The 27,895-nt window shown below is 39.9% G+C and overlaps 1 protein-coding gene across 5 annotated transcripts in view; it reads left to right on the top strand.

Moving 5' to 3' along the window:
• FRMD4B (FERM domain containing 4B) overlaps positions 1 to 27,895 on the top strand; it is a 373,580-nt gene that overhangs the window by 270,932 nt on the left and 74,753 nt on the right. For all 5 annotated transcript variants that reach the window (XM_047779092.1, XM_047779090.1, XM_047779088.1 and 2 more), the window contains 2 exons: positions 25,445 to 25,501; positions 26,285 to 26,307. In XM_047779092.1, the coding sequence (XP_047635048.1) occupies positions 25,445 to 25,501; positions 26,285 to 26,307 (80 nt within the window). The remainder of the gene's footprint in view (positions 1 to 25,444; positions 25,502 to 26,284; positions 26,308 to 27,895) is intronic.

The following is a 27,895-nucleotide window of genomic DNA, read 5'->3' as shown; positions in this document are numbered from 1 at the left end:
GGAGTACATAAGCTTTATGAGGACCTAGCCTCAGCTTTCGAACATACATAGGTGGATGGGTTTTTTATCAGTTGGTGGTGGCTGCTGTTAATTCAGGACTCACTGCTAGATCGCAGAGTGCATAGGGCTCCCTTTCACACTGTTCAGGGGACAGTCTTCCCCTCAATGACCTGTTAGTACCTCTGTCACCCCCTAACCACATGTCTTTGTTTCTACCAGACAGCTTTCCCCTACTGCCACCGAAGACAGAAATATACAGGCAGGAAAAGAGAGTTCTGACTGCAGATACTGACAAAGCCACAGTATCTATTTGAATGCTTAGTTTGTAAGAAATGTGACTTGCGATGAGGTTTAGTACAGTTGCCAAAGCTCTGCATAGCTATGTAAATGTGGATTTATAGTCACAAAACTCAGCCTTGTGAATGTGTCATTGGAAACACTGGTTTGCAATGGTTTTCCAAATATCATGGTTCATGCTGCACAGTGAATAAGCCATTGGTGACGCCTAAATGTCTTGAAAGAAATAGTGTGCCTCATTTCTGAGTTCTCATGTCCTGGATAGTCTGAAGAAGGGGAAAAGATTTCTCACTTTTGTTTACTCCAAAGCAAACTCCTGTGTTACCATCAACTACAAATTGGGCATTGGATGAATTGCTGATCAACTCAATAAATGAATGGATATTGTTAATGATCATCCCTTATGTCCCAAGAAATCAGGAAACAAACAGATGAGCTTATCTGATGTATAATTTGACTAGTATTGTGTATGAAATACATCTAAATTTACTAAGAAATTGAACATATAACATGCTAAAAAAAATCTATTTTCCAGCTATTACTGAGTGATATTTAGCAATGCTATATTAACTGGAATTACAGTTTCCATCAAAGAATGAGTGAGAATGATTCTGTAAAGAACAAAATTTCATGTTTAGCCTAATAGGTTTTTTAAGGAATCAAATGCCATTGGATTTTTCTCTAATCTTTTTTTTAATTGCTCAATAAATTCACTACATCTATAGTTGTACAATGATCATCACAATCCAATTTTATAAGATTTCCATCCCGCAACCCCAGCACATCCTCCTACCCCCGAACTGTCTCCCTTGGAAATCACAAGTCTCTCAGAGTCTGTGAGTCAGTATCTGTTCTTCAAAGAAGTTCATTCTGTCCTTTCTTCAGATTCCACATGTCAGTGAAAGCACTTGATGTTGGTGTCTCATTGTCTGACTGACTTCACTCCATGATAATTTCTAGGCCCATCCATGTTTCCAAAAATGCTGTTATTTTGTTCCTTTCAATGGCTGAGTAATATTCCATTGTGTATATGTAGCATATCTTGACCCACTCCTCTGTCGATGGGCATTTAGGTTGTTTCCATGTCTTGGCTATTGAAAAGAGTGCTGCAATGAACATCAGAGTACATGTGTCTTTGCAAGTCATGGTTTTCTCTGGACAGATGCCCAGGAATGGGATTGCTGGATCAAATGGTAGTTCTAGTTTCTGTTTTCTGAGGAATCTCCATACTGTTTTCCACAGTGATTGCACCAATCCACAATCCCAACAGTGTAATAGGATTCCCCTTTCTCCACACCCTCTCCAGCACTTATTGCTTGCAGACCTTTTGATGATGGCCACTCTGGCCGGTATAAGGTGGTACCTCATAGTGGTTTTGATTTGCATTTCTCTAATAATGAGTGATGTTGAACATCTTTTCATGTGTTTTTGGCCATCCATATGTCTTCTTTGGAGAATTGTCTGTTTAGATCTTCTGCCCATTTTTTGATGGGGTTGTTTGTTTTTTTGGTATTGAGCTACAGAAGGTATTTATAAATTTTGGAGATGAATCCCTTGTCAGTTGATTCATTTGCAAAGATTTTCATGCAGGTTGTCTTTTTCTTTTGTTTAGGGTTTCCTTTGCTGTGCAGAAACTTTTAAGTTTAATTAGGTCCCATTTGTTTATTTTTGTTTTGAGATAGCAACTAAAAGTTAGTAGTAATCTAATATAAAACTAGTTCTGGTCGATTTCAGTTATGAAGCCATTGGTGTAAAAGTCAAATTCAGTCATGACCAGAGCTAAGGACATGTAAGAGTATTTATTCTGAAGGTATTTATTGCATGCCTGCTGCCTGCCATCTCTATTTGAGTCTGTTTCTAACTGGGAATGCTGAGAATTTCTTGATTTTTCTCCTCTCACAACTATATGCCTCTCTTTATAAAGTAATCCAAATGACTAGGTGTTCCTGTTTTCTGTGACCTGCTGAAATTTGCAATGTGATAAAATACATTAAGAATCATACTGTGGGTTTTTTTGGTCACACCTGAGGCATATGGAATTTCCCAGACCCAGGGATTGAATCAGAGCTGCAGCAATGTCATAACCTTTAACCCACTGCACCAAGCCAGGGGTTGAATCTGCACCTCTGCAGCAACTAAAGCTGATGCAGTCAGATTCTTAACCCACTGCACCACCGTGGGAACTCCAACTTTTGACTCCTTTTATCAGATTTACAACAAGCGCTCATTTCAGTGCACAGGCCCCTGCCTCTTTGTCTCTCTCCAGACCACAGAATCTGAATTGAGGGGGGAGCAGGACATCAATCAGCCTTTTCAACAAGGTTCTCAGGTAATTTCTCCTGAACACCTGCATTGAAGAACTGCTGGATTTTCTGCATGTTAAATTTGAAGAATGTTTAAATACATGTTAAAACCTGTTATGAATCAAAGTACAGAGACAAGACTCTAGAAAAATGTCTTTTCATTTCTCCTTCTCTTTTTTACTGGCAGTTAAAAAAGAAGTCATTTCACCTTAAAAACAGGAAAGCAGAGGAAGGCTATGAAATCTGTTTCCAGGAGTTCCCATCGTGGCGCAGCAGAAATAAATCCGACTAGGGACCATGAGGTTTTGGGTTCAATCTCTGGCCTCGCTCAGTGGGTTAAAAGATCCAGTGTTTCCGTGAGCTGTGGTGTAGGTCGAAGGTGAGGCTTGGATCTGGCATTGCTGTGCCTGTAGCGTAGGCTGGCACCTACATCTCCAATTCAACCCCTAGCCTGGGAACCTCCTTGTGCCTCGGGTGTGGCCCTAAAAAGCAAAAAAAAAAAAAAAAAAAAAAGGAGGGGGCGGGAGAAATCTGTTTCTAGCGCTGAGACTAATGGGAAGGAAAGAAATGTCCAAAGGGCTTTTCTCTACATTATCATGTGCCGGCACTATGCTCAATGGTATACAGTTAACTCCATTTGATCCTCACTGTAGCCCATGAGAATCCTTTTACAAATAAAAGAACTGGAGTTCCCATCGTGGCAGTGGTTAGCGAATCCAACTAGGAACCATGAGGTTTTGGGTTCGATCCCTGGTCTTGCTCAGTGGGTTGAGGCTCCGGCTTTGCCGTGAGCTGAGGTGTAGGTCACAGACGTGGCTCGGATCTCATGTGGCTGTGGCTCTGGTGTAGGCCAACAGCTACGGCTCCAATTGGACTGCTAGCCTGGGAACCTCCATATACCTCGGGTGTGGCCCTAGAAAAGACAAGAAACAAAACAAAACAAATAAAAGAACTGTTGCACAGAGAGGTTAAGTACCTTAGGGGTCAGATGGTTTTGACAGCCTGGGCTGGGGCACAACATTAGTGCTCATGTTGGTATAAAACCCACCAGAACGTTAAGAACTGCCCATTCTGTGCAAGTGTTCCTCAGGAGGAGCTGTTGTCTGGGTCGTCTTTCAAGGGAGGGCTCCTGAGCCTGTTTGGCTTCCTTGGTGAGAATGCAGAGAGGCACAGCTGGCCTGCCCACAGCCACCACCTGTGCCAGGTGGTGATGATGAGCAAGTGTGGAAACTGATGCCAGTGAACCCTGGGAGCCCTCAGTGCATGGGCTGTGGTCTGCCTTGGACAGCCTGCAGCCTACTTAGAAAACCTTGAATGCATGAGAAGCTGGCTGCAGGTTTGCCCCCATTGATGATTTTTGGAGGCCTCCTCAACCATTATCTGTGATTTAGGAATCAGGTAACATTGACCACTAGCACACCTTTTTTGTTTGTTTGTTTTAGGGCCACACCCATGGCATATGGAAGTTCCCAGGCTAGGGGTCGAATCAGAGCTACAGCTGCTGGCCTACTCCACAGCCACAGCAACGTGGGATCCAAGCTGCATCTGTGACCTCCACCACAGCTCACAGCAACGCCAGATCCTTAACCCACTGAGTGAGGCCAGGGATCAAACCTACATCCTCATGGATCCTAGTCAGGGTCGTTAACTGCTGAGCCACTAAGGGAACTACCTCTAACATAATATTTCTGAAAGGTGCTGGGTACCTTGGAGAGACTGAGCATACCCAGAATTCCTCGGTGTTATATGTTGCTCTTACCAAAAATAACATAAAAAGCTTTTTGGGACATTTTCCTCATTCTGTAATGTAAGACATCTCACAGACATAATTAGGATTTTGTAATCATGCACACACAGGAATATTATACTTTAAATCTACAGTTCAAGAATGTACCTCATGATCTCAAGCTGTTTTCAGAGCAAAAATAGTTTTAGGGAGTTCTCTTGTGGCGCAGCAGGTTAATGATCTGGCATTGTCACTGCAGTGGCTTGGGTCACTGCTGTGGCATGGGTTTAGTTCCTGGCCCCAGAATTTCCATATGCTGCAGGTACAGGAAAAAAAGTTTTAAAAGTTTCTTAATAATAGACCACCTTCTTGGAAATTCACCACATAGTAAAGACTTTAAGAAGTTTTTCAATACACGAATGTGTGACTTTGTCTCACCCAGTGTTTTCCAATTTACTTGCAGACGTAATTCTTCTTTCAAGCAATGAATTATTAATGGACTGTTGACCATCCTTTTGAAAATGCTGTTCTAGATATAACCTATACCAATAAATCATAAAGCAAAAACAGACATCTGTAAGCTTCTTGGGTGTTATCTTAGGTTAGATCTGGCCACAAGATAAAACCTACAACTATTCAGATGCTTTAAATAATACATCTTAGGAGTCCATCAAAAGATGCTAACTTGGGTACAAGCCAGTTTGCACCTCCCCTGCCCCCAGGCGCAGGAGCAGATCCCATGTCAAGGTGCAGGAGAAAATGGTTGTTCACTGATGCTTTCACAGATTTTACTGTGTTCCCTGTTCCAATAAGCACTCATCTCTCTATACTTTAAATAAATGTGGAAATACTAGTGAGCCAAACATTAGTAATCCTTTTAAAATCTAGAGTTATTGCAAGACTCTCCAATCACATTTATTTTTACCCTCCCTCTTACCCCACTTCTTGACCAAGGGCTTATTAGGTGTGCTCTTTCATTAGGCGACTTGGGGAGAGTCTTAGCCTCTCATCCCAAAACATGCTCTTGCCACACTTGCAGTGATAGAAATTGTTGCATAATGTTCTCAGAATCTTAATGCCATTTTCATTTAAGCATGTGAAACTGGAGGCTCCAAAGCTCTCTTAAAAACCCCTTCGGGGAATTCCCTTCGTGGCTCAGGTGAAACGAAGCTGACTAGCATCCATGGGCATGCAGGTTCAATCCCTGGCCTGGCCTTGCTCAGTGGATTAATGATCCAGAGTTGCTGTGAGCTGTGGTGTAGGTCGCAGACTGGGCTCGGGTCTTGCATTGCTGTGGCTGTGGTATAGGCTGGCAGATACAGCTCTGATTCAACCCCTAGCCTGGGAACCTCCATATGCCATGAGTGTAGCCCTAAAAGACAAAAAAGCAAACAAAAAACCCCTTCAGAAGGCATTTGGTCACATTCACCAAAAAGAAGAGTTTATATTTTCACTCAATGTGCCACCAACTTTAGGAATTAGTGCATGGAAGATATTACTGAAGTTTGAAAAGATAAATATAAAAAGATCTTAGGAGTTCCCTTCATGACTCAGCAGAAACCATCCATGAGGGTGCAGATTCGATCCCTGGCCTCACTCAGTGGGTTAAGGATCCAGTGTTGCCGGGAGCTGTGGTGTAGGTAGGTCACAGACGAGGCTCAGATCCCTTGTTGCTGTGGCTGTGGCATAGGCCAGCAGCTGCAGCTCTGATTCGACCTCTAGCCTAGGAACCTCCACATGCCACCACTGTGGCCCTAAAAAGACAAAAAAAAAAAAAAAAAATAGAATAGCCCTTCTAAGCTGACATGGAAGTATGTCCAAACTGCATTGTTAAGTTGAAAAAGAAGCAAGCTGTTGGACAGTAAATAGAGTATGGTGGTCTTATTATCTCTAAGGGCCAGAATATGGAAGGGCTTTTGCTTTCTAAATAATGCTTTTCTCAAATTTTTTAACAGGGTACTTGAATTTTTCATTTTATACCAGAAAAATAAGGACAAAAATAATCAGTGTAGTCATTAAAATGTACCTCTTTGAAACTGTATGAAGAAAATTAAAATGTCGTGATGATCACTTTTCCTCCATTAGAAAAACACCCAGTCATCTTTCTCACTGGACAAAGCTAAGTGGAAGCTGAAAATACCTAATTGCTCTATTTAGAAAAACAAAAGATCTACTCTTAAAGACAACATACAAAATGTTTTTTTCTGACTGTAAAAATACTTGTGAATTTAGAAAATATAGAAAAAGACAAAAAAAATTAAAAAAAGAATCCATAATCCCGGGTTAATACTGAAATGTTAATTTTATTAGTTTGGCATATATTTCTTTGGAGCATATATTTTTCTCGGCTGAGGTCAATTGCTGCCTATATTTCTTTCTTTTTTTTTTTTTTTGGTCTTTTGTCCTTTTTTTTAGGGCCGCACCTGCAGCATATGGAGCTTCCCAGGCTAGGGGTCTAATCATAGCTATTGCTGCCAGCCTATGCCAGAGCCACAGTAACGCCAGATCCGAGCTGCATCTGCGACCTACACCACACATTGCTCACAGCAATGCCAGATCCGTAACCCACTGAGCAAGGCCAGGAATCGAACCCGAAACCTCACGGTTCCTAGTCGGATTCGTTTCCGCTGAGCCATGACGGGAACTCCAATTGCTGCCTATATTTCACGTTTTTTTAGACTTTTAACTTTTTAGATATTTTGGCTATATTGGCCTCATCTTGTCCACTTTTCTTCCTAATTTCTATATGTTCTTGTGTTATAAGAACCAGGTTGCAAGATGGAGAAGGATTGCATGGATGCTCTGAAAAGTCACATTTTTGTTTCATTAAATAGAAACTCTGACATTGAGGGACCAGGGTTTTTTTATATGTTGTAATCTCTAGGACCTAATGTTAGGTAGAAGGTTGCTGAATGAATGAATAAGCAAAGGAGCAAATGATTAAGGAATGAACAAATGGGTGTTCCCTGGTGGCTCAGCAGGTTAAGAATCCAGTGTTGTCATTACTGTGGCTCAGGTCACTGCAGTGGCACCGGTTCAATCCCTGGCCTGGGAACTTCCACATGCCATGGGCACAGCCAACAAAAGAAAAGAGTAATAATGAATAAATGGATGGCAGGGTTGAGGCATTTTAAAATGTAAAATCAAGACTTTGTATACTCCATGCTTAACGTCTTAGCCTAGCCCTGCTAGCTAGAGAGGCAGTATAATGCAGTGGGGAGGGGGGTTGTTAGACTGAAATGAGACACTCTAAACTGGGCTTGTTACTTACATGTTTAAGCCTCAGTTTTATCAACTGTAAAGTGGGAATCATAGTTCCTACTACAATGGCTGAGTTAATATATGCCAGGTGTGTGGAACAGTGTTTGACACAGACGCTATTTGCTCTTTTTACTATTCTTACTATTCTGACATATCAAGCCTTCATAGGACACCCACACTCCAGCTCATCACTCTCACCTCCTCCCCACTGACCTTGTGGTCACACTGAAATAACTCCTTGTTCCCTGATTAATAGCAGCTTTCTCAAGCTTCCATGACTTTATTTATTTGCCACACCTGCAGCATGCAGAAGTTCCCAGGCCAGGGATCAAACCCACACCACAGCAGTTACCAAGGCCACAGCAGTGACAAGGCCAGATCTTTAACCCACTGAGCTACCAGGGAACTCCTTTGGTGACTTTTTAGTATAGTTGTCCCTGTGCTGAAAGTCCCTTCTCTTTTTCAAGTTTTTGTTTCTTTGCTGAATGCCTTTCTCTCTCCCTTTGATTCCCTTTGGAAAATTTCACTCATCCTTCTGAACTCAGCTCCAGAGTTCCTACCCCTTAACCAATTCTACCCTTCCCTTGTGTACCACCACCAACCATATCCTAAAGGAATGAGATTTCTCCAACCTCCCAAATATCCTCTAAATACCTCTCTAGCTTTCTTCCCATTGCATTGAGTCATTTGTTTATCTACCTGCCACCCCACAACTGGATTAACTTCTTGGGACCAGAGTCAGTTCTTAGTCATCTTCACGTCCCAGCCACTGGCACAGAGATGGGCATGCATAATAGGTCCTCAGTAAATATTTGTCAAGTGAGCAAAATAAATGTAGTTTACACTCGCGAACCAAATTGATCAAATTTTGCAAAATGGGCTTGTGAAAAGATTGAGCCGGACTAAAAATCAGTTCTGAGTAACCACCATAAAATTAGATCTTTTCAGCTTTCAATCTTATTTTGTTTTTACTCCCTAAGATGAAGCTTCTGCTCCTACATTGAGCTTTCCAGTACTGATCTTATGCTTGTAACCCTGATATTGAATATATTGAACCTATTGGAATACAGTTTGGTGGCATTGCATGATCGGATTTTAAATCATGGAAGTCTCAATATATGTACTGTAACCTTTGCTGCTTTATTTACTGTGTGTATCTTTTGGAGACATTTAGAAGAAAAAATCAGCTACAAGGAAAGGTTGACATAGTTCTCTGGTCTTCGATTCAAACGTCTTTTCTTGGAATTTCAAGGAAATGCTCTATCATCAATATTCGATCGCCTTTAGGCAAGTATATACAGGAGGAGTCCAGTTAATCCTAAATTTTATTTTAGCCAGATCATCCAGTGTATTCTTCTGCCCAAGCTATTCAGCCAAACTATCTGAGTATCATTGGCTTTCCTTTTTCTTACAAAAGCCAAAGTTGACATGTAGGCAGCAGTAAAGCAGGAGTGGAAGAAAAAATCAGAGAAATGAATCATCTCAAAAGTCAATGATGAGTTCTTGAATAATCAAGAAGTGACTGTTTTGAGAGGGAAACATTCTCCTAAAATCTAGAAAGATATTTGATAATTTGGTACTGTTCCAGCTGCCTATAAATGACAGAGACTTTTTTTAAGTACACATTCATGGTGAGACTTATTATCCTTGTTGATAATACCTTAAAGGAGAGGAATTAGTCTCAGCTCAATTTAACCTAACAGAACATGAGGGATATTCCTCTGTAACCAGTCTATTACTGTCAGCATCACATTCATGGTTCTTGTCTCGGAATTATTGCATGTTCCACAACCAACAATTTGAGTAGCTACTGAGGACTAAAATCTATTTGGTGGGAGTTCCCTGGTGGCCTGGTGATGAAAGATCCAGCATTGTCACTCCTGTGGCTAAGGTCACTGCTGTGGCCAGGTTTGGTCCCTAGCCCAGGAACTTCCAAATGTTGTTGGTATGGGGGGGGGGGAAGAAATTTTAAAAATATAAATAAAATCTACTCAGTGTATCTGCTAACCTGGCAGAATTTAGCATTTGAGATTTGAGAGTGTTTGCGTATGTGAATGTGTGTGTATTTTAATCTTCAAATTCATTTCTAGGTGCTGAAATCATTTAAAGGGTCAGTAAGAGAAATTGAATTTTGCAGGCTTTAAGTTCTGTCTAAAAGAGGTGAACATGCCTTCTTATAATAACTTGCCATTGATCTTTACCCTGTGAAGTCACTAAGCTAAAAACATCAGAGTTGATTTGAAGACTAGCCAATCCATGAGGGACAAAAAAATCTAATGCTATATTTTAAAGGGCTATTGAGATTTTTATAATAACTACTTCATGTTTCATGTGATTTTGCTTCTGTGTTTTCCCTAACATTGAAAGTATGTGTGTCTTGAGCCATGAGCATTCAAATATGTGCTGCCTTGTGCATTTGTGAGAATTAAAGTTTTCATTATAATAGCTTATAACACATGCTAGTTGTAATCTTCAGAAACCTATCACATGTGATGTCATTTTACCTCCCTGGGGTGCTAAAGGTAAAATTGTTTAGTCCTCGATGAAAAAAACCCACCAAAGAAGTAAAAGGACATAGCCTGAGAGAACAGAAAAAATGCCCTCCAGTTGACACTAACCAGGGTAAATTTACAAAAAAAAGAATTATTTATTCATCAATGTATTACCAGCACAAGTAGGCACTCAAATATTTGTTGATTCCATTGAAAAGAGCTACAAAACATCCAATTGGAAGATTTGTATTTCATAATGGTAACATTTAACATGAATTATCTTAAAATATTTAAACCTAGTACTAATACTTTTGGTAAACCATCATCTCAGAAAGGAGCTATAAGAATAACATTAAGGGAGTTCCCACTGTAGTGCAGTGGGTTAGGAATCTGAGTGCAGTGGCTTGGTTCACTGCAGAGGTGCAGGTTCAATCCCTGGCCCAGCCCAGAGCAGTAGGTTAAAGGATCCAGCAATGCTATAGCTACGGCATAGGTTGCACATGCAGCTCAAATTCAGTCCCTGGCCAGGGAACTTCCATAGGCTTTGGGTATGGCCATTAAAAAAAAAAAAAAAAAAAGAATAGCATTACAGATAAATTGTCACTCAAAAAAAGTCATAAAAATAGTATGATAAAGTTTTGGACAGAGGCAGGAGGAGGTAGATGGCCTTTCAGCTAAAAATACAGTATCTTAAAATCTAGAAATGGAGGAAAAGACTCTGGAAGATATTTTCTCAATTTATTTTAGAAAACAAATTTCTTTGTACAGTTCCTGCTTTTGAAATGCTTAAGTTGACATCTTTGAGGACTCAAATCTTGTATTTCAAAGGGAATTTGGCAGTGAAACTTCTAAGAACAAATTTACCATACCAACATTCACGAAGCAGATGTCATTTGCCTTTCTGCCATGTTATACATGCCTAAGAGGCCTAAGGAGGAGGTTTAAAAAGCTATCTTCATATTTTTCAGAAAGAAGAAATTGAGTGGAAGACTCTCATTTCATAATTAAGTAGGCTTAATATGACAGTTTTGCTATATAGAGTCATTGGGAAATAGACTAAGTTATCCTTTTCAGTTAAACTATTAAATTGGCCACAAATAATTACAACTTTTCATTTACATGTTACACATGTAACATAGGCTGTAAGAATACAATTTATCTGTTAGCTAAAGTGAAGTCAGTAAGTATTTCATAGATGTTGGACACCCACCAAGATTGTTTGTCTCCTCCTTGCAAAGACCATCCAAAGTATGGTCCAGTGCATGACATGAAAAGAGACGTGACTGAGGAGGAGTGGTCCCAACTGTGTAGCCTTGAATCTTGGTTGGGCCACTAACAGGCTGGGTGGCCTTAAACAACAACTTGCTCTTTTCTCCTAAGCTTCAGTCCCTCGCCTGTGAAGTAAAGTGATAACACTACCTGCTCCTAGAGTTGTCCTGAGGATTTAATGAATTAATATATGTCAACCTCTTGGAACAGATGATTAACACTTAAATGTTTCCCCTTGTAGTTGTTATAGACAATATTATTCCAAAATTCCCAAAAGGACTATTTTAAGATGCACTCATTTTTAGGAAGTAAAAGGAGGAGTTCCTGTTGTGGCTCAGCAGGTTAAGAACCCAACATAGTATCCATGAGGATGCAGGTTGGATCCCTGGCCTTGCTCATTGGGTTAAGTATCCTGCATTGCCACAAGCTTTTGTCACAGATGAAACTTAAATCTGGTGTTGCCATGACTGTGGTGTAGGCCGGCAGCTACAGTTCTGATTTAACTCCTGGCCTGGGAACGTCCATGTGCCACAGGTGCAGCCTTAAAAAGAAAAGAAAGGAAAAAAAAAGTACTTGAGGGAGTTCCTTGGTGGCCTAGTGAGCTAAGGATCTGGCATTGTCACTACTGTGGCTCAGGTGACACAGGTTTGATCTCTGACCCCAGGAACTTCTATATGCCTCAAGCAAGGACAAAAACTATTAATAAGAATAAGAAATAATAAAGGAGTACTTGAGCATAAATAGCTACAATTATGGCATAAGTGGCATATAAGGAGAATATTGATGAAAACAGTTTAAATGTGGGAGAAAATAAATAAGTGGGTGGCCCAATCACGTGGATGCACAATAGTCCTACAAATGAAAGTATCATTCCATATTTACTCATGCAAAAAAGCATCTAGGATGTTAGAATAGGATACTGACTTTAGCAGGACTTCTTTATTCAAAAGCTCTGTGTTTTAACATCATGACCATAACTTTCTTTCTCATGAGTCATCCTTTTCTCCCTCTAATCATCCTTGATTATCTTGTAAGCACCTTGTGCTTTTTTTTTTTAATATGACAGTTTTTCTTTTCATCAGAACACTCCACTGCTACAAATTCAAATTGTAATCATAAATTAGTGCCAGGGTACGTTTAAGCAATTAGAATGCTATAATTAAGACTGCTGTGTATGTAATCTAATAATGCATGAGGATGAGTACAGAAGTAGAAAGCTGGGTTCTAAGTGTCTGGTTAATGACGGTTTTTCATCTGTTCTCCACTTGTCTCCCCTCCTATTTATCAGATGTGGGTGCTTTGGAACCTCCATGCTTATTAGCAGAGCCTGACCTATTTAGGCTTCCCTTCTTGTCTCTTCTAACAACTTGACTAGATCGCCACACCTCTAACTTTCAGAGCAGTCTCATAAATATTCAGTCCCTTGCTTTGCAGCTGTGTTGCTGCAAGTTTATTCAAAGAATTCTGATACTGGCAGAATGGCGGAGCCAGTCTCTCTGATTTGTGAACATGTGACAATCTTCTTCTTCCTGGGCACCAAGGAAATGAAGCAGAGCCTCCAGATCTCAGAATGGGGGGAGGCAAAATGAATTGGATGGAGGAAGACTCATAGTTCTGGGGATATTTCGTGCAACATTATCTGGGGGGACCTTGTTATTGAAAAGTTTAGTTTTGGGGTTTTTTATTTTATTATTTTATTTTATTTTTTATTTTTTTGTCTTTTTGCTATTTCTTGGGCCACTCCCGCAGCATATGGAGGTTCCCAGGCTAGGGGTCGAATTGGAGCTGTAGCCACCGGCCAACGCCAGAGCCACAGCAACTCGGGATCCAAGCCGCGTCTGCGACCTACACCACAGCTCACGGCAACGCCGGATCCTTAACCCACTGAGCAAGGGCAGGGATCGAACCCGCAACCTCATGGTTCCTAGTCGGACTCGTTAACCACTGTGCCACGACAGGAACTCCTTGGGGGGTTTTTTTAAGCATAGATTAATTCAGTTAAAAATATTTGTTAAATGTCCACTATGTGCTAAGCAGCATATAGGTACTGGGTGTACAGTGGTGACTTAGATCTCTATGTGGGGTTTAGAGTCTTGTGACATTAATACCATATTTCACAAATTGTGTGTATCTAGTATGCAGTTCCCATTCACATTTTTCTCGTTTTCTCAATGATGTTCTTTATAGCTTTGGGTTTTTTCCCCCTTTTTCTGGTCCAGGATCCATCCGGGATCACACATTGCCTTTTGTTGTCATGACTCTATAATGTCCATAATGGGAAACAGATGTCCAGTCTTTCTGTGGCTTTTATTTCACTATTTTTTTTAAGTTAAAGTATAGTTGGTTTGCAGTGTTGTGCTAATTTCTATTGTACAGCAAAGTGACTTAGTTATGCACATACATACATTTTCTTATATTCCTTTCCATTTTGGTTTATCCCATGAGATTAAATATAGTTCCCTGTGCTGTACAGTAAGACCTCATTGCTTATTCATGCTAAATGTTGTAGTTTGCATCTGCCATCCCCAAACTCTCAGTCCATCCCATTACCCCCTCTCCCTTGGCAACCACAAGTCTATGCTTTATATCTGTGAGTCTGTTTCTGTTTCGTAAATAGGTTCATTTGTGACACATTTTAGATTCCACATATGAGTGATATCATATGGTATGTGTCTTTATCTTTCTGACTTAACTTAGTATGAGAATATCTAGTTGTATCCATGTTGCTGCAAATGACATTATTTCATTCTTGTTTATGGTTGAGTAGTATTCCATTGTATATATGTACCATATCTTCTTAATCCATCCATCTGTTGATGGACATTTAAGTTGTTTCCAAGTTTTGGCAATTGTGAATAGAGCTGCAATGAACATTCAGGTGCATGTGTGCCTTTGAATCACTGTTTTCTCCAGGTATGTGCCCAGGAGTGGAATTGCTAGATAATATGGTAATTCTCTTTTTAGTTTTCTGAGGAATCTCTATACTGTTCTCCATAGCTGTTGCACTAAATTACATTCCCACCAACAGTGTGGGAGGGTTCCCTTTTCTCCACACCTTCTCCAGCATTTGTTATTTGTAGACTTTTAGTCTAGTCTGACTGGTACACTGGTATTATGTCGGCCATGTCTCAGAATTATGTGGAAACTTAGTGAAAACACAAAGACCCATAACCTGCCCTATTTCACCCTATCCTTCTTTAGTGAATCTGGGCCTCTGTATTCTTTAGTAGGTTTCTGGGTAACCGCTACACACGAAAGTTTCAGAGCCACTAGTCTATTGCAATTTCTTAATTTTCTTGTGGCAAGTATATGACATAAGTGACATGCCTCCTCTGTGTATCTCACAAGAGGCTTGCAGTGTCAATAGGCTTTGTTTTTGGTTAAGGTGTTATCTCCCAGATTTCTCTTCATCTTTTCCCCTTTATAATTAATAATTTGTCTGGATCAACAGTTTGAGGCTGTTTGACCATCCTTTTCTCCAGTAGCCTTTGACCCAGTGGTTCTTCGTCTCCAGTGGTGATCTTGCCTAAGCCAGTTATTACCACAGTATATGGTGATTTTAAATGTTGACTCACTAATTCTTTTACCTTTGACATTTCTTCGCATTCATATGCAAAGAACAATTTTCCCTTCTTCTCCATCCCCAACTTTTAAAAATATTTTAAAATATCAGCATGGACTCCTGGGTTTCTTTTCCTTCAGCACATCACCATCCCTTCTGTCATTCATTTTGATGTTTTAACTTCTCCCACTGCTGTAGCCTTGGAATCAGCCGTTTTTCCTTCCAGTGGAGAAGAGTATCTAGAAACCAAGGTCTAGTTTCTGTCTAAACTAAATGGAACTTCATCCCAAGGACAAAGATACAGGCCACCTGTCCACTGAAAAATAGCATGCCTTACACAGACCATGCCTGGGCTGAACCTTGGGAAAAGATGATCTGGTTCCTTGTCCCTTCTTTCTTATTTCCATATCTGAAAATTCATTAGTATTATCCTTCCACAGTGAAACACTAATCCACATACTACAAACTTTCTCTCTCTCTTTCTCTTTGCTTCTATCTTCATTGCTATTAAGTTTCTGAGAAGCGGTCTGTACAGATACTTTGGTCCTACTCCTTATGTCTTTGAAACTGTAATACACACCCAGAAAAACACCTGTACTTGTTTGCTTTTCTTATACTGCTGCTTACTTTTTCAGAGCATCTTTATAGCTCATTTTCCTAACTACTCTTTTAGTTAATAGCCTACAAATGTTTTGAGCACCTGCTGTGTTTCAGGAGTTTTCTAGGTCCTGAAGATATAAGTAGGGCCAAAATAGATAAAAACCCATGCCATAAGGATTTTACATTTTAGGCAGAGGTGATAGTGGGTAGAGAAGAAGACAGTAAAGAGAAGATAAGGCTATACTACTTTCAGAGTTGCAAAAAGGGTCACCAAATACAGTTGCACAGGTTGCTAACTGCCCAATTCTGTGCCCAGTGGTACCATGACAATCTTGGACCTAAGCTACTTAAGATGAAACTGACATTAAGACAGTAAAGGGCAAGAGAAAATCAGTAGTTATGTTTGTTTTTTTTCTTAATTTTATATTGAAGCATACACATAGGAAAATGTATATAAATGTAAAGCTTAATGAACTTTTGCAAATTGGACACATCTGTGCAACTAGCATCAATAGCAAGAAAAGAAAACATTACCACCACCTGAGAAGCCCCTGGCATGTTCTTTTCCCAGTCATTAATACCCTGCTACTGTGACTTTTAATAGTATTTATTAGTTTGGGCTGACTTTGTATTTTATGTAACTGAAGTCATGCAGTATGTGCTTTTTTAATATCTAGCTTCTTTTGCTCAAATTATGTTTTTGAGCTTCACTCATGTTGTGTGTAGTTGCAGCCACTTGTTCATTTTCCCTGCTGAATGACAGGCTAGAATATGAGTGAATATAAGTGATCCTTGGGAAGTTTGCAAATAGTGCTGTCATATGAATCCTAGAGCCTGCCCTTAGTGGCCATATGCAAACATATCTGCTAGGTGTATACCTAGGAATAGAACTGATGGGCCATAGTGTGTATGTGTGTTACAGTTTAGAGGATGATCCCAAAATGTTGGTTCAGAACTGAAGTTGGACCACCAGCAGTGTATGAGAGGAGTGCTATTTTGATGTGTTAAGTAAAATGTCTGCTTCATACAATGCAATCAGCTATATTCCCATACATTGCAAAGAAAGCCAACCAAAATATTATTTGGAGACAATTTCACCATGTGCCTAGGAAGTGGAAATAAAATAACTAAAACTTATTGGCATTATTGGCTTTGGTGACAAAATTGAATACAAATTAATTACACTAAAAATAATAATAATCCTACATAATGATAACCAGATTAATAGAATGAAAAAAAACGGCCCATTTATGTAAGACAATATGAAATACTGACTATTAATCCTAACACAGGATTTGTGTGATCTTCATGGCATATTATAAAATTTTATGATTGCTATAAAGCAGTTTTCAATAGAGACATATTCTAGTTCCAAAGAGGAAGGCAAATTATTATTTTTAAAACTTACAAGATCATTTTTAAATTTCTTTTAAAAAAGTAAGTAAAAAAGAATGTCAGATTATTGTCGAGAGTTAAAGCCTTTATCGTATCAGATACTGAGACGTAGTCCAGTAGAGAAGTGACTGAATACTATGGAACTACACAAAAATTGAACAATACCCCAAAACAAAGTAGAAAACCATAGATATGATAATGCATAAAAATACCAAAAAAAAGCACCAGGGTCAACATTCGTGCAGAGAGAATAACACTGAAAGTCTTTGGGGGATAGACTTCATGATAAATGCTTTCTATTCTTCCTTAACTTAATCCTCCAAACAACTCAGTAAATCCGATAGTATCCCTCCCCATTTTGCGGAGGAGGAACTGGGTGAGTTTCAGAAAAAATTACTTGCTCGAGGCCCCATAGATTCTTCTAGTGTGGGAGGCCTGGGTCCAATCTGACTTCACAGGAGGAGAGCACATCAGAAAACAGATTGAAGGATGCAATTTCTGCCCTGTAGACAAGACAGAGCATTAATATTTATAGCCCAAAGTAAACATAAGTTCTCACACAGGTTAAGTGAACAAAGGGTCATTTCACACACAGGCAGTAGCAAATAATAGGCAATTGCAAGGGAAATACTCAAATTGGTTAGTAATCATGGAATTACTAACCAATTTTTTATATCTTTTTTTTTTTTTTTTTTTAGGACCGCACATGCAGCATATGGATGTTCCCAGGGTAGGGGTCAAATCGGAGCTGTAGCCACTGGCCTATGCCACAGCCACAGCAACACCAGATCCAAGCTGCGTCTGCAACCAAACCACAGGTTATGGCAATGCTGGATCCTTAACCCACTGATCGAGGCCAGGGATTGAACCCACATCCTCATGGACACTAGTCAGGTTCATTACTGCTGAGCCTCAGCGGGAACTCCTAAGTCTTTCTAATTAGCAAAATTAATTTTATTGATTTGATCTGGTTTATAAAAATACGTTTCCCCAAGATGAAAAAATTCGTAAGTGTATTTGATATCTTGACCTGGTTAATGGTTATATGAGTAGACATGTGTCAGATTCATCAAGCTGCACACTAAAAGGTGTGCATTTTACTGTATATACTGCAATTAAAAGGGGGAGAATACTAAAATATTTTAACTGATACAATCAGAGTTACCTGTAAGTGAGAAAATGAAGGTGGAAATAATTAGATGCCTCTAAGGTTAAGGTTACTATAAAACATTGAGCATGGTGAGTATAAAGCATTTAGCCCACAAATTTGAAATTCAGCTTCTCTTAAGAGCCAAAGCACAGAGGGAGTTATGATTGCTTATGTAATGCACAGTGGTCATTAAGGTAGAAACAAAGCAGCTGCTCAAAGGAACACAGTCACCACTGGTCCTAAAAATCAGAAACACCCCCAGGGGTCCTTGTAAAGGGATGTTACATGATGTAATAAACTATGTCCTTAACACCACAGCTAGAGTTATTGAAGTTGTGAGTTTCTGAGTCCTGTCTTGTTTTGTTTCTCAACATAAGCTAGGAGAGCGATGCCAGAAAACAGTTTCAAAAAAGCAGTTTTACCTGGAACAAACCTTATGGCTCAGTTTTGTTGGTTTCTGATGATTCTAGCTTAATCCAAGAGTAAATTTAGAGAATCTAGAGAAGTGATTCTCATTTGGGTTTCCAAAAGGAATCCTGCAGAAATGTCTGGAGACATTTTTTTGGTTGTCACAGCTTGTGGGGAGACTGCTACTGAAATCTAGTGAGCAGAGGCCAGGGATGCTGTTTAACATCCTACAATGCATAGGACAGCCCTCCTACAATAAGAAATTATGTAACTCAGGGAGTTCCCTTGTGGCACAGCAGAAACGGAATCTGACTGGGAACCGTGAGGTTGCGGGTTCAATCCCTGGCCTTGATCAGTGGGTTAAGGATCTGGCGTTGCCGTGAGCTGTGGTGTAGGTCGCAGATGCAACTTGGATCCTGCGTTGCTGTGGCTCTAGCGTAGGCTGGTGGCTATAGCTCTACTTAGACCCCTAGCCTGGCTGCGGGTGCAGCCCTAAAAAGACAAAAAGGAGAAATTACATAACTCAAAATATACGTTGTACTGAGGTTGTAAAGTCCTGATCTGGAAGGATGAACAGACAGTATTCATTGTGACATCCTCTGTAAACATTGCCTCTCACAACTAGCTTGGATGAAAAAGGAGAAAGTACTGGTTTATTTATACATGGGGAGAAGGAAGTGCAGGTGTGGTAATTATGGCCTGGCCTTCTAGGGGCATGGTAACCCCTAGAAAATAGGAAATAGCCCAGGGAAGTATCTTTCTATGGCCTAGCAAGGACTGCCTTGTTAGATGGTGGGTGTTAAGTGTTGATGTGGCCACTACTGCAGCCTAAGTGTGTTAAAATTAGTTGGCTTAGTGGTTAATGCAGGTGGGAACATCTAAGCAGCATCCAAGGCATCTTTCTTGGACAGTTTTTGAATTTTAATCAGACTCTTTGAAGTCTGGCCCAGTCAGCAGTGGATACAGTTGACTACCAATCTTAAGAAATCCCTTTGAGAGTTCCCTTGTGGCTTAGCAGGTTAAGGACCTGGCATTGTCACTGCTGTGGCTCAGGTCTCTGCTGTGGCATTGGTTTGATCCCTGGCCCTGGAACTTCTTCATGATGGTGGCACGGCCAAAAAAAAAAAGAAGAAGAAGGAGGAGGGGGAAGGAGAAAGAGAAGAAGCAGAAGCAGCCCTTTTCCATCTGTGGTCATTGAATCTCTCTGGTTCATATCTTTTCATTGTCGTTCCTGAAGAAAGAGAGCTTTCTTCCCTTAGTTCTAATTTGGAAAGTCCCTGGGAAGGTCTTTGAACCTTCTTTCATCACTTGCCCACAGAAGGATGATTCTCTTCCCATTAGATCCAGTAAGGGAGAAGCAATGTTCTCCAAGGGAGTTGAGCTTTGAGGCAGTGAAGACAAATAGATAGCCAGCACTTCAGGAAAATACATCAATTTTTAAACAACCTTTTTTATTTTGAAATGATTTAAAACTTGCCAAAGAGTTGCAAGAGTAACACACAAAAATGCCAGGGTGTCTATCAAACTAAATTTACCAGTGTTGACATTTTGTCACATTTGTACTCTTGCTCTCTATCTCCCCCATCTCCAAATGTGTGTAATTTTTTTTTAACCATTTGAGAGTAAATTACATTGTTTACCTCCCAAGCATTTCATGGTATATTTCTTAGAATCAAGGATATCTCTTATATAACCATATAATGATCACATTCAGGACATTTAACATTGAACCTGTACTGTTGGCTATTATGCAATCCAATTGTACCTGTAGTGCTTTTATAACGTTTCCTCTTGATCCAGGATAACATACTGCACTTAGTTATTAGGACTCTTTATTTAGTCTCCTGTGCTTTCAAACTGTTCCTCAGCCCTTCTTTGGCATTCATCACATTGGCATTTTTTAAGAGTTTGGGCCAGATGTTTGTCTGAGGGTTCCTCATGATTAGATCTAGTGATGTGTTTTTGGCAGGAATACTACCCAGCGGTGTGCTGGAGCCAGTTAGTACCAGCTATGAGAGCTAGTTCTCATATCTCTTTCCAACTCCATGTTCTGTGATGTCCTGTCAATAGCTTGAAATCAGCCATGGTGGGAATATTTACACCATGGAAATCAAACGATGCTACGAATCACGGCCTGTATCCCTACCCCCCTTTCTGGTGGTGAATCATTGACATTTTCCAGCACAGCAATGTACATAGGTGAAGTTAAATCCTTCTCAGTGCATATCATAGGAGGCACATGTAGTGCTGGTCTTCCCAATCACTGGTTATCTCTCACCCTTGGTTAAGATGGTACCTGTCAGGTTTCACCATTGAAGAGTTTCCATTTTCCCCTTTGTAATTAAATACTCTGTGGAGAGACCCTTTGTGACTACGTGAATATTCTGTACTGTTTCTCATATTTCACCCAGGAGTTTTTATTTATTGAAGATTTTTGCCTGAATCAGTTAGTACTATGATTGCTACAAATGGTAACTTTTAAAATCACTTTCATTTCTTCTGTGTTTGGTGGTATTTTACAAGTTCTTAGAGATGATTAGTAGTAGACCTAAAAACAAACTGAGATTCCTCATTTTGTCAAGTAGTTCTCAGTCCTAAATATTTGTGACCAAGTTATTATTAATGTTCTGTGCCATAGTACAGAATAAGTTTCCTTGGAGTACTACTTCCATACAAAAACTGCAGAACAGGTCTTCAGAGATAGTTTTCCCATTCTACTATGAGTATGTATGTTTGATAGTGACCTACTGTCTCACCAATGGTGGAGGTGGCCTTTGAAGTCATTTTTCTGGACTTAAATGATTCGTCTTTACCAAAAGCATGCCTTTCTTTAGAAGATTCCTAGTGAGATTTGCACTGAAGTCATCGTGAGTTAACTAGGACATGGTAAAGTATGAAGAGTCCAGAGTCCATATCTGCTACAGGCTTGAGTATCACTCTTCACTATCCTGGTCCTCAGTGCCATCATCTGTATAATCCTGGGACTCATATTTTCACTAAATTCCCTTTCAAGTTCTAAAGTTGTCTTTTGAATAAAATTTTCTGTTCTACATGGGGATCAAAACCTAGAGTTCACCTCATCAGCATGATATCTTGGTCAACTGGGCCAACAAGCCAAGGACAAAAATAAGATGTCCAATGTGGAGCCTAACCCAGTGACCTAGCAATTGAATCCATAATCCAGTTAAATGAGTTCTGAGGGGGTCGCACCAGAACTTGATGGTGTTTCATATTACCCCTGTGTGTTCTGCCACATCATCCGATTCACTTCTCTGCTTCTCCTTGTTTATCCTTGACAGTCATGGAAACCCACTGAAGGATCCCATTACCTCTGTCTTTGAGGTGATCCCTTTCTCAAGTGTTAGCTTGCTCAGTACCTATGAGGTTACCTCTGTTGCCATGGTTGTAAGTAAAAGAAATGTTCTACCCTAGAGCAGACTGCAGTTTCTAAAGAACTTTTACCATCCAGGCATGAAATTCTAGAGTTCTGTTTAAGTCTTAATTAAATTTCAACATATGAAATCACTGGGAACCAGGCAAAATAGTATTATTCTTGGTTAATCCATTGTTTGGTGAACTCCACACACAAGTAACCTTGACAATCAGTCATAGGATGTAATATGTGTTGCCTTGGATTTTCAGAATAGTAGTTAACTGAAAGGTAGAAGTGGGGGCCTCTGAGATGTATAAAAGAATGTGGGGCTTTGCCAAACCATGCATTTTCCTCTCTTCCTGCAACAAGATTTTCAAAGGCTTTATCCCTCCATCCCACCATCACCTTCTTAACACTAGAATTGTGCTGGGGCCACGTGTGTAGGTGAGTTTCAGATTTGCCTCCCCACTCCTCTGGAGCTGTCTGAGCCTGGTACTTTTAATGCTTCAGCTCCCTATTTCAGTATTTTTAATATTTAATGACCCTTCTAAGGTAGGGAATTATTTGGCAGCTTCCTTAAGAGTATCTGTTTGAGGTCTTTTTATCTGTCGAACTTCCATTTACTAGATTGAAAAGCCAGTGTCTAAAATATTGTTTGAATGACTCATCTAAGGTTCTGATAAGGCAGAGTGGTCACAGGGTGTCAGAGGAGTTGACAGTAATTTTCAATATATTTTTATTTACCTTTAGTTTTGTTTTTTTTTTTAATTATTCAAACTAAGCTACTTTTTCTCTTCTCCCTGCTTTTAAGACAAATTTGACTTTAACTTTGAGTTCAGGTCTAATTCCAAGCTCCAAGATGTTTTTGCGTCCCTCCTCCAAGCCCCCTCCCTCTGCGTGAGTTTCTTTTTCTCTGAAGGTAAGGAATTTAGCCGTTCTAAAATTTGATCTTGATCAACATTCACTCACCTGTAGATTAACTGTTTGATCATCTTTCACCAGATTAGAAAACCACTGTCTCTTGCCTGAAAGACAGAAGGCAATTGATTTCTGCAATTAACCTGGCTTCTCTTTGATTTTATAATCTGTTTCTAGAGATTATAGACGAGCTTTGAATTCCAAAGCTCAGGGCCTGTCAGCTTTTGCAGCAAAAAACTTTGAAGCAGATCTCCTGCTTCAGGTTTCAGGAGGGATGAAATTAATTTGTTTTCATTTTGTAATATAAGGGAAACACAGATAATTATCACTGCTGACATTATAATGTCTTGGGTTTGGGGTTTATTTTGTTTTATGGCTTCTAAAAGAATGATTGTTATTAGTTTGTTTTTCTGAGATGTCCAGGCACATCACTTGGAAACTTGAGAGACAAGCATAAAATTTCCAGAAATTCTCACTGAGCTAACTGCTTCTGTAAGCCTACCTAGTGTGCATTTACTTTATTTTTTTAAATTTTTATTGAAATATAATTGATTTGCATTGTTGTGTTAGTTTCAGGTATACAACAAAGTGATTCAGTTATACATATATATATTTATTCTTTTTTTTACACTTTCTTCCATTATAGGTTATTATAAGATATTGAGTATTGTTCCCTGTGCAACTATTGCTTTGTCTTGGCAATGTGCATTTACTTTTTTTTTTTCCTTGTCTTTTGTCTCTTTAGGGCCACACCTGAAGCATGTGGGGGTTCCCAGGCTAGGGGTCCAATCAGAGCTGCAGCTGTTGGCCTATGCCACAGTCACAGCACTGCCAGATCTGAGCCACATCTGAGCCACATCTGCGACCTACACCACAGCTCACAGCAATGCCAGATCCCCGACCCACTGAGTAAGGCCAGGGATCGAACCCGCGTCCTCATGGATACTGGTTGAGTTCGTTAACCACTGAGCCACGACGGGAACTGCAATGTGCATTTACTTTTAAAACTAAATTACTCACCACTGATGCATCTGGTGTAATGAGAAAACTTTGCAGCTCAATTCAACAAGTAGAAAGAAGAAAGAAAAGGTTCAGGGCAATTTCCAGACCCATGTTCTTAAATACTATGTACTATTAATTGTACAGTATTTATGCAATGAGAGGGTTATTTGGAACTTTTTTTTTTAATCATTTTTGGGGGGGGGTCTTTACTTTTTTTTTTTTTTTTTTTTTTTTAAGAACTGCACCTGAGGCATATGGAAGCTCCCAGGCTAGGAGTGGGATAGAGGTATAACTACTGGCCTACACTACAGCCACAGCAACACCAGATTCAAGCCATGTCTGCAACCTACACCACAGCTCGCAGCATTGCCTGGATTCTTAACCCATTGAGTGAAGCCAGGGGTCAAACCCATGTCCTCATGGATACTAATCAGTTTGTTACCACTGATCCATGTCAGGAACTGCCTTTTAAAAAAAAAATATCTCTTTTCATTTTTGTTTTTTTGTTCGTTTTTTTCTTTCTTTTTTGGCCGCCCCTGTGGCATATGGAAGTTCCCAGGCCAGGGACTGAACATGAGCCAGAGCTGTGACCTGTGCCACAGCAGTGGCAATTCTTAACCCACTGCGCTGGCCAGGAATTGAATCCACATCCTCACAGAGACAAGCATGATCATTAACCCACTGTGCCACACCGGGAACTCCCAGAATCATGTTTTAGCATATGTTAATGCTTAAAAACTACCATCTCACCAAAAATTTTAAAAAAAGATCCTGCTCAATGTTGTAATTTATCACATAATGCAATAATAGTATTGATGTACCTCATCACATTTTACAAAATAAATGAAGATGCATGTGAGTGTTATTGATAGAAGCAGTACCCCCCTACACATACACTTATGCCTACCTACCAGGCAACTGAAGAAGTATTCCTGTTAGTTACAGCCTAAAACTCCTATTTTTCTTTGAGATCATGCAGGATGAAGAAATAAAATAATGGAAAAATGATAAATTAGAGTTTATCAAACTTTAGTATGAATCAACAGAATCTTAGTCTCCTAAGCATTTGCTGCAACTGGTTCTTAAGGCATTGTATTTTCTCTATAATGGTACAAATATTAATTTAATCATGTGTCATTGACAGAAGAATGAACTTATGTTTTTTATAATATTTGCACTGTGTGCAGATAATAACTGTGCTATGACACAGAGGGGGAAAACATTATCCCAGAAAAATACTGACCAAACTAATCTAAGAAAATTAGAACTTAAAAATGAACTTGTAGTGATAAAAGTTATTCATTTAGAAGCTGACTGAATTTTCAGTTTTAAAGTCATGTATGTTCCTTCCAGAACACTGCTCACCAAGCACAATTTCCCACAGCTAATTAAAGCGCTCTTGCTGGCTCTCGCTCTCTCTCACACCACACACACACACACACACACACACACACACACACACAGACACACACACACACAGACACACACACACACACACACACACACAGGCTTCCCCCTAACCCTGGATGCGTCTCTCCATGCCCCCCTCCCTTTTGCCTGCAATGGTATGATCTGCATTTGATCGTAAACTGGAGGTGCCAAGCTGTGACAGCTTCCCCATCTCCACAGCCATTTGCTACAACCTAGGGGAGCCTGTGTTCAGTGATGCTTTCCTTTTCCACCCACAGGGGCAAATTGAAGTAGACAGCGAAACTATCTTCAGGTTAGCGGCGCTTGTTTTACAGGTAAGAATTGACAAACTGCCTCTCTCCCACCCCTTCTGTTTGTTGTTTTTATGAACTGCCTGCAACTCTGAAACTTTTGCACTGATCAGTGGCTGCTGGCTCTTTCAAGCCCCCTGTTTGTTTGCCAGTGTGAATTACTGTTTTCTGTTTTAGTATAGTTCACATGAGCAAGAGTGTTTTATTGTTTGTCTCAGATAAATTGAAATTTAGGCTTTACTGAGGGAGAAGAGTTAGGACCATGTTGAGGGCAGAGAGAGCTTGGGGTTCCTTGAATTTGGGAGTAAGCAGTTGTTACAACAGCTGTAATTTGCATTTAAATTTAGTAACTTTTCTGTACTTTTTCTTGAGGTTGAGTACAAGAACCCTTTAATTCTTAAAGGCACAAGTAGCTGAAAAACCAGTGTGTTTCATGCTAGTTTAAAGAAAAAAGAAAGAAAACAAATAACATGTTGATTTACCTGTGTCATGGCTTAAAAGGTCTGCATCCAGACTAAAGTGTGCTGCTCTGATAGACAAGCATGTGTCATGTGATCTTTGAAACATAAAAGGATAAATAATCATCTGTGCTTTTTCCAGAGAGATTTGTCACTTCTGTTAGGAACAAGAAAGAGTTAAGGGGCACTAGCTACTTCTTAAACGCCACGTTCTGCTCCACAGTCCTAGGGAAAGAGTTCCTTGTGAAAAAAATAGGCATTTTCAGAGGTAAAAGGGTCAGGAGTAAAATTCATTAAGCTTAGTTAATATCAGTACAAATTGATCTTCTATCTTTGTTTTTCATTTCAGGAAGCCAAAGGGGATTATATCAGGTAATGGTTCCTTTTCTGATATTACTATGCAGAATAACCCTGGCTGAATCCTTTAATGCTGTTTTAAATAACAATGGATGCTAAATCAAAAGAAAGTAGATCCCCCAGCTAGAGGCTGAGGTCTTTCCTCTTCAAATAGAGACCTATTCTTTTTGTGAATGAATCCGGGGAGGAAGCTTTCTTATAATTTTTCAAGCCCGAGTGACAGCAAATTGTACTCCGAAGCCCTCCAAAGTTCTATTTTTTGTCATCTGTTAGCAAGATGAAGAAATCTATAAAAAGTTTTGGTAGCCTGTACCAATTTTTTAAACTTATAATAATCCTGTGTTTGAAGAGTTACACCATAAGTGCAAAAAGATTTAGTCCATCAGCTGCTTAGTTAAGGGATTAAAAGGGGCTTTCTTTTTGCAGCTGCCCTGAAGGGGCCTCACCCTTCATACACTTGACCTAACAGTTGTATTGTTGCCACCGAGACACTTACTGGTTCTAACTGCCTAACTGGCCAAATCTTCAGACAGTGTTTGTATTTGAATCCAACCTCTATCTTCCCCATTCTGGTCTTTGAATGCAATAGTTGCAGTTGGAGTAGTAAAAAGGGTTAAAGGTAGATCATCAGGAGTTCCAATTAGAAACAGCTCACAGGCCAAGGACCTATTGAAAGGCTCCCCTCTACTGTGTTAATGTTCCACTCCGGGTAAACTTTACCTGTAGATTATTTACAGATACTCCTTCCCAGCCAAGTGTTTGAATAGTGTGCTCCTTAACAGACTGATAACCAAATAATACCTTCCAAGCTCCTAGTACTTCCCACATCTGCCCATTGAGTTTGGGGAGAGTGAGTGGGGCGTCTACTCAGCACGCCATGATCTGCGCACCATGCTCTCCTGTTAGCTCTGTTTTGTGATATATTATTATTTTTTTTAATTGTTTTGGCTAGAAAATATGCTTTGAAGGAAACATAAAAATCCATGAACACCAAACTTTTTTTTTTTTTAATTAAAAGACAATGTCAGGGCATAAGAGGAGGACAAATTAGTCTCTAGATCGTTAACATCAAGAGCGGGTGTGTTCTCCACTGTTGTCTTTCCTGGAGGAGCTATATTTCCTAGGAAGATGAGATATGCGAGGAATGCTGTCTCTTGGAGGGGGTGAGTCTGAAGTTGATTTATAAATGAGGGCTTCAGAGCCAAAAGCTCACACTCTGCTGTGTGGACCACTAACCCTTCCTCCCCCACTTTCTCCCAGTCAAGCATGTGATGGACACCCTCTGAGCCTCATTTCCTCATCAGGAGAATGGCACCTCCTTCCTAGGTCTTATGTGAGATTAAATATATATAAAAACACTGCCCAGAGCAGTATATGGCATGTAGCAAGATCTCTATATATCCTTTGGCTATAATTCTTAATTATTATAGTATCGTTACTGCCCTCCTCATTTTCACCATCCTGTTCCATCTCTTGGCAACCTCTGAAGAGACTCTGGGGACTTAGGTGGGTGTGAAGAAGCTGTAATCATGCATCAGGGGAAACAGTCGAAGAGAAAGGTTGATTCCACAAACCTTCCTGAGGGAAGATCACTTGCCTGTGG

This window comes from Phacochoerus africanus, chromosome 1, assembly GCF_016906955.1.
Source record: "Phacochoerus africanus isolate WHEZ1 chromosome 1, ROS_Pafr_v1, whole genome shotgun sequence".
NCBI lineage: Eukaryota > Metazoa > Chordata > Mammalia > Artiodactyla > Suidae > Phacochoerus > Phacochoerus africanus.
The sequence above is the reverse complement of the archived record's forward strand: the minus strand, read 5'-3'. Positions and strand labels throughout refer to the sequence as shown.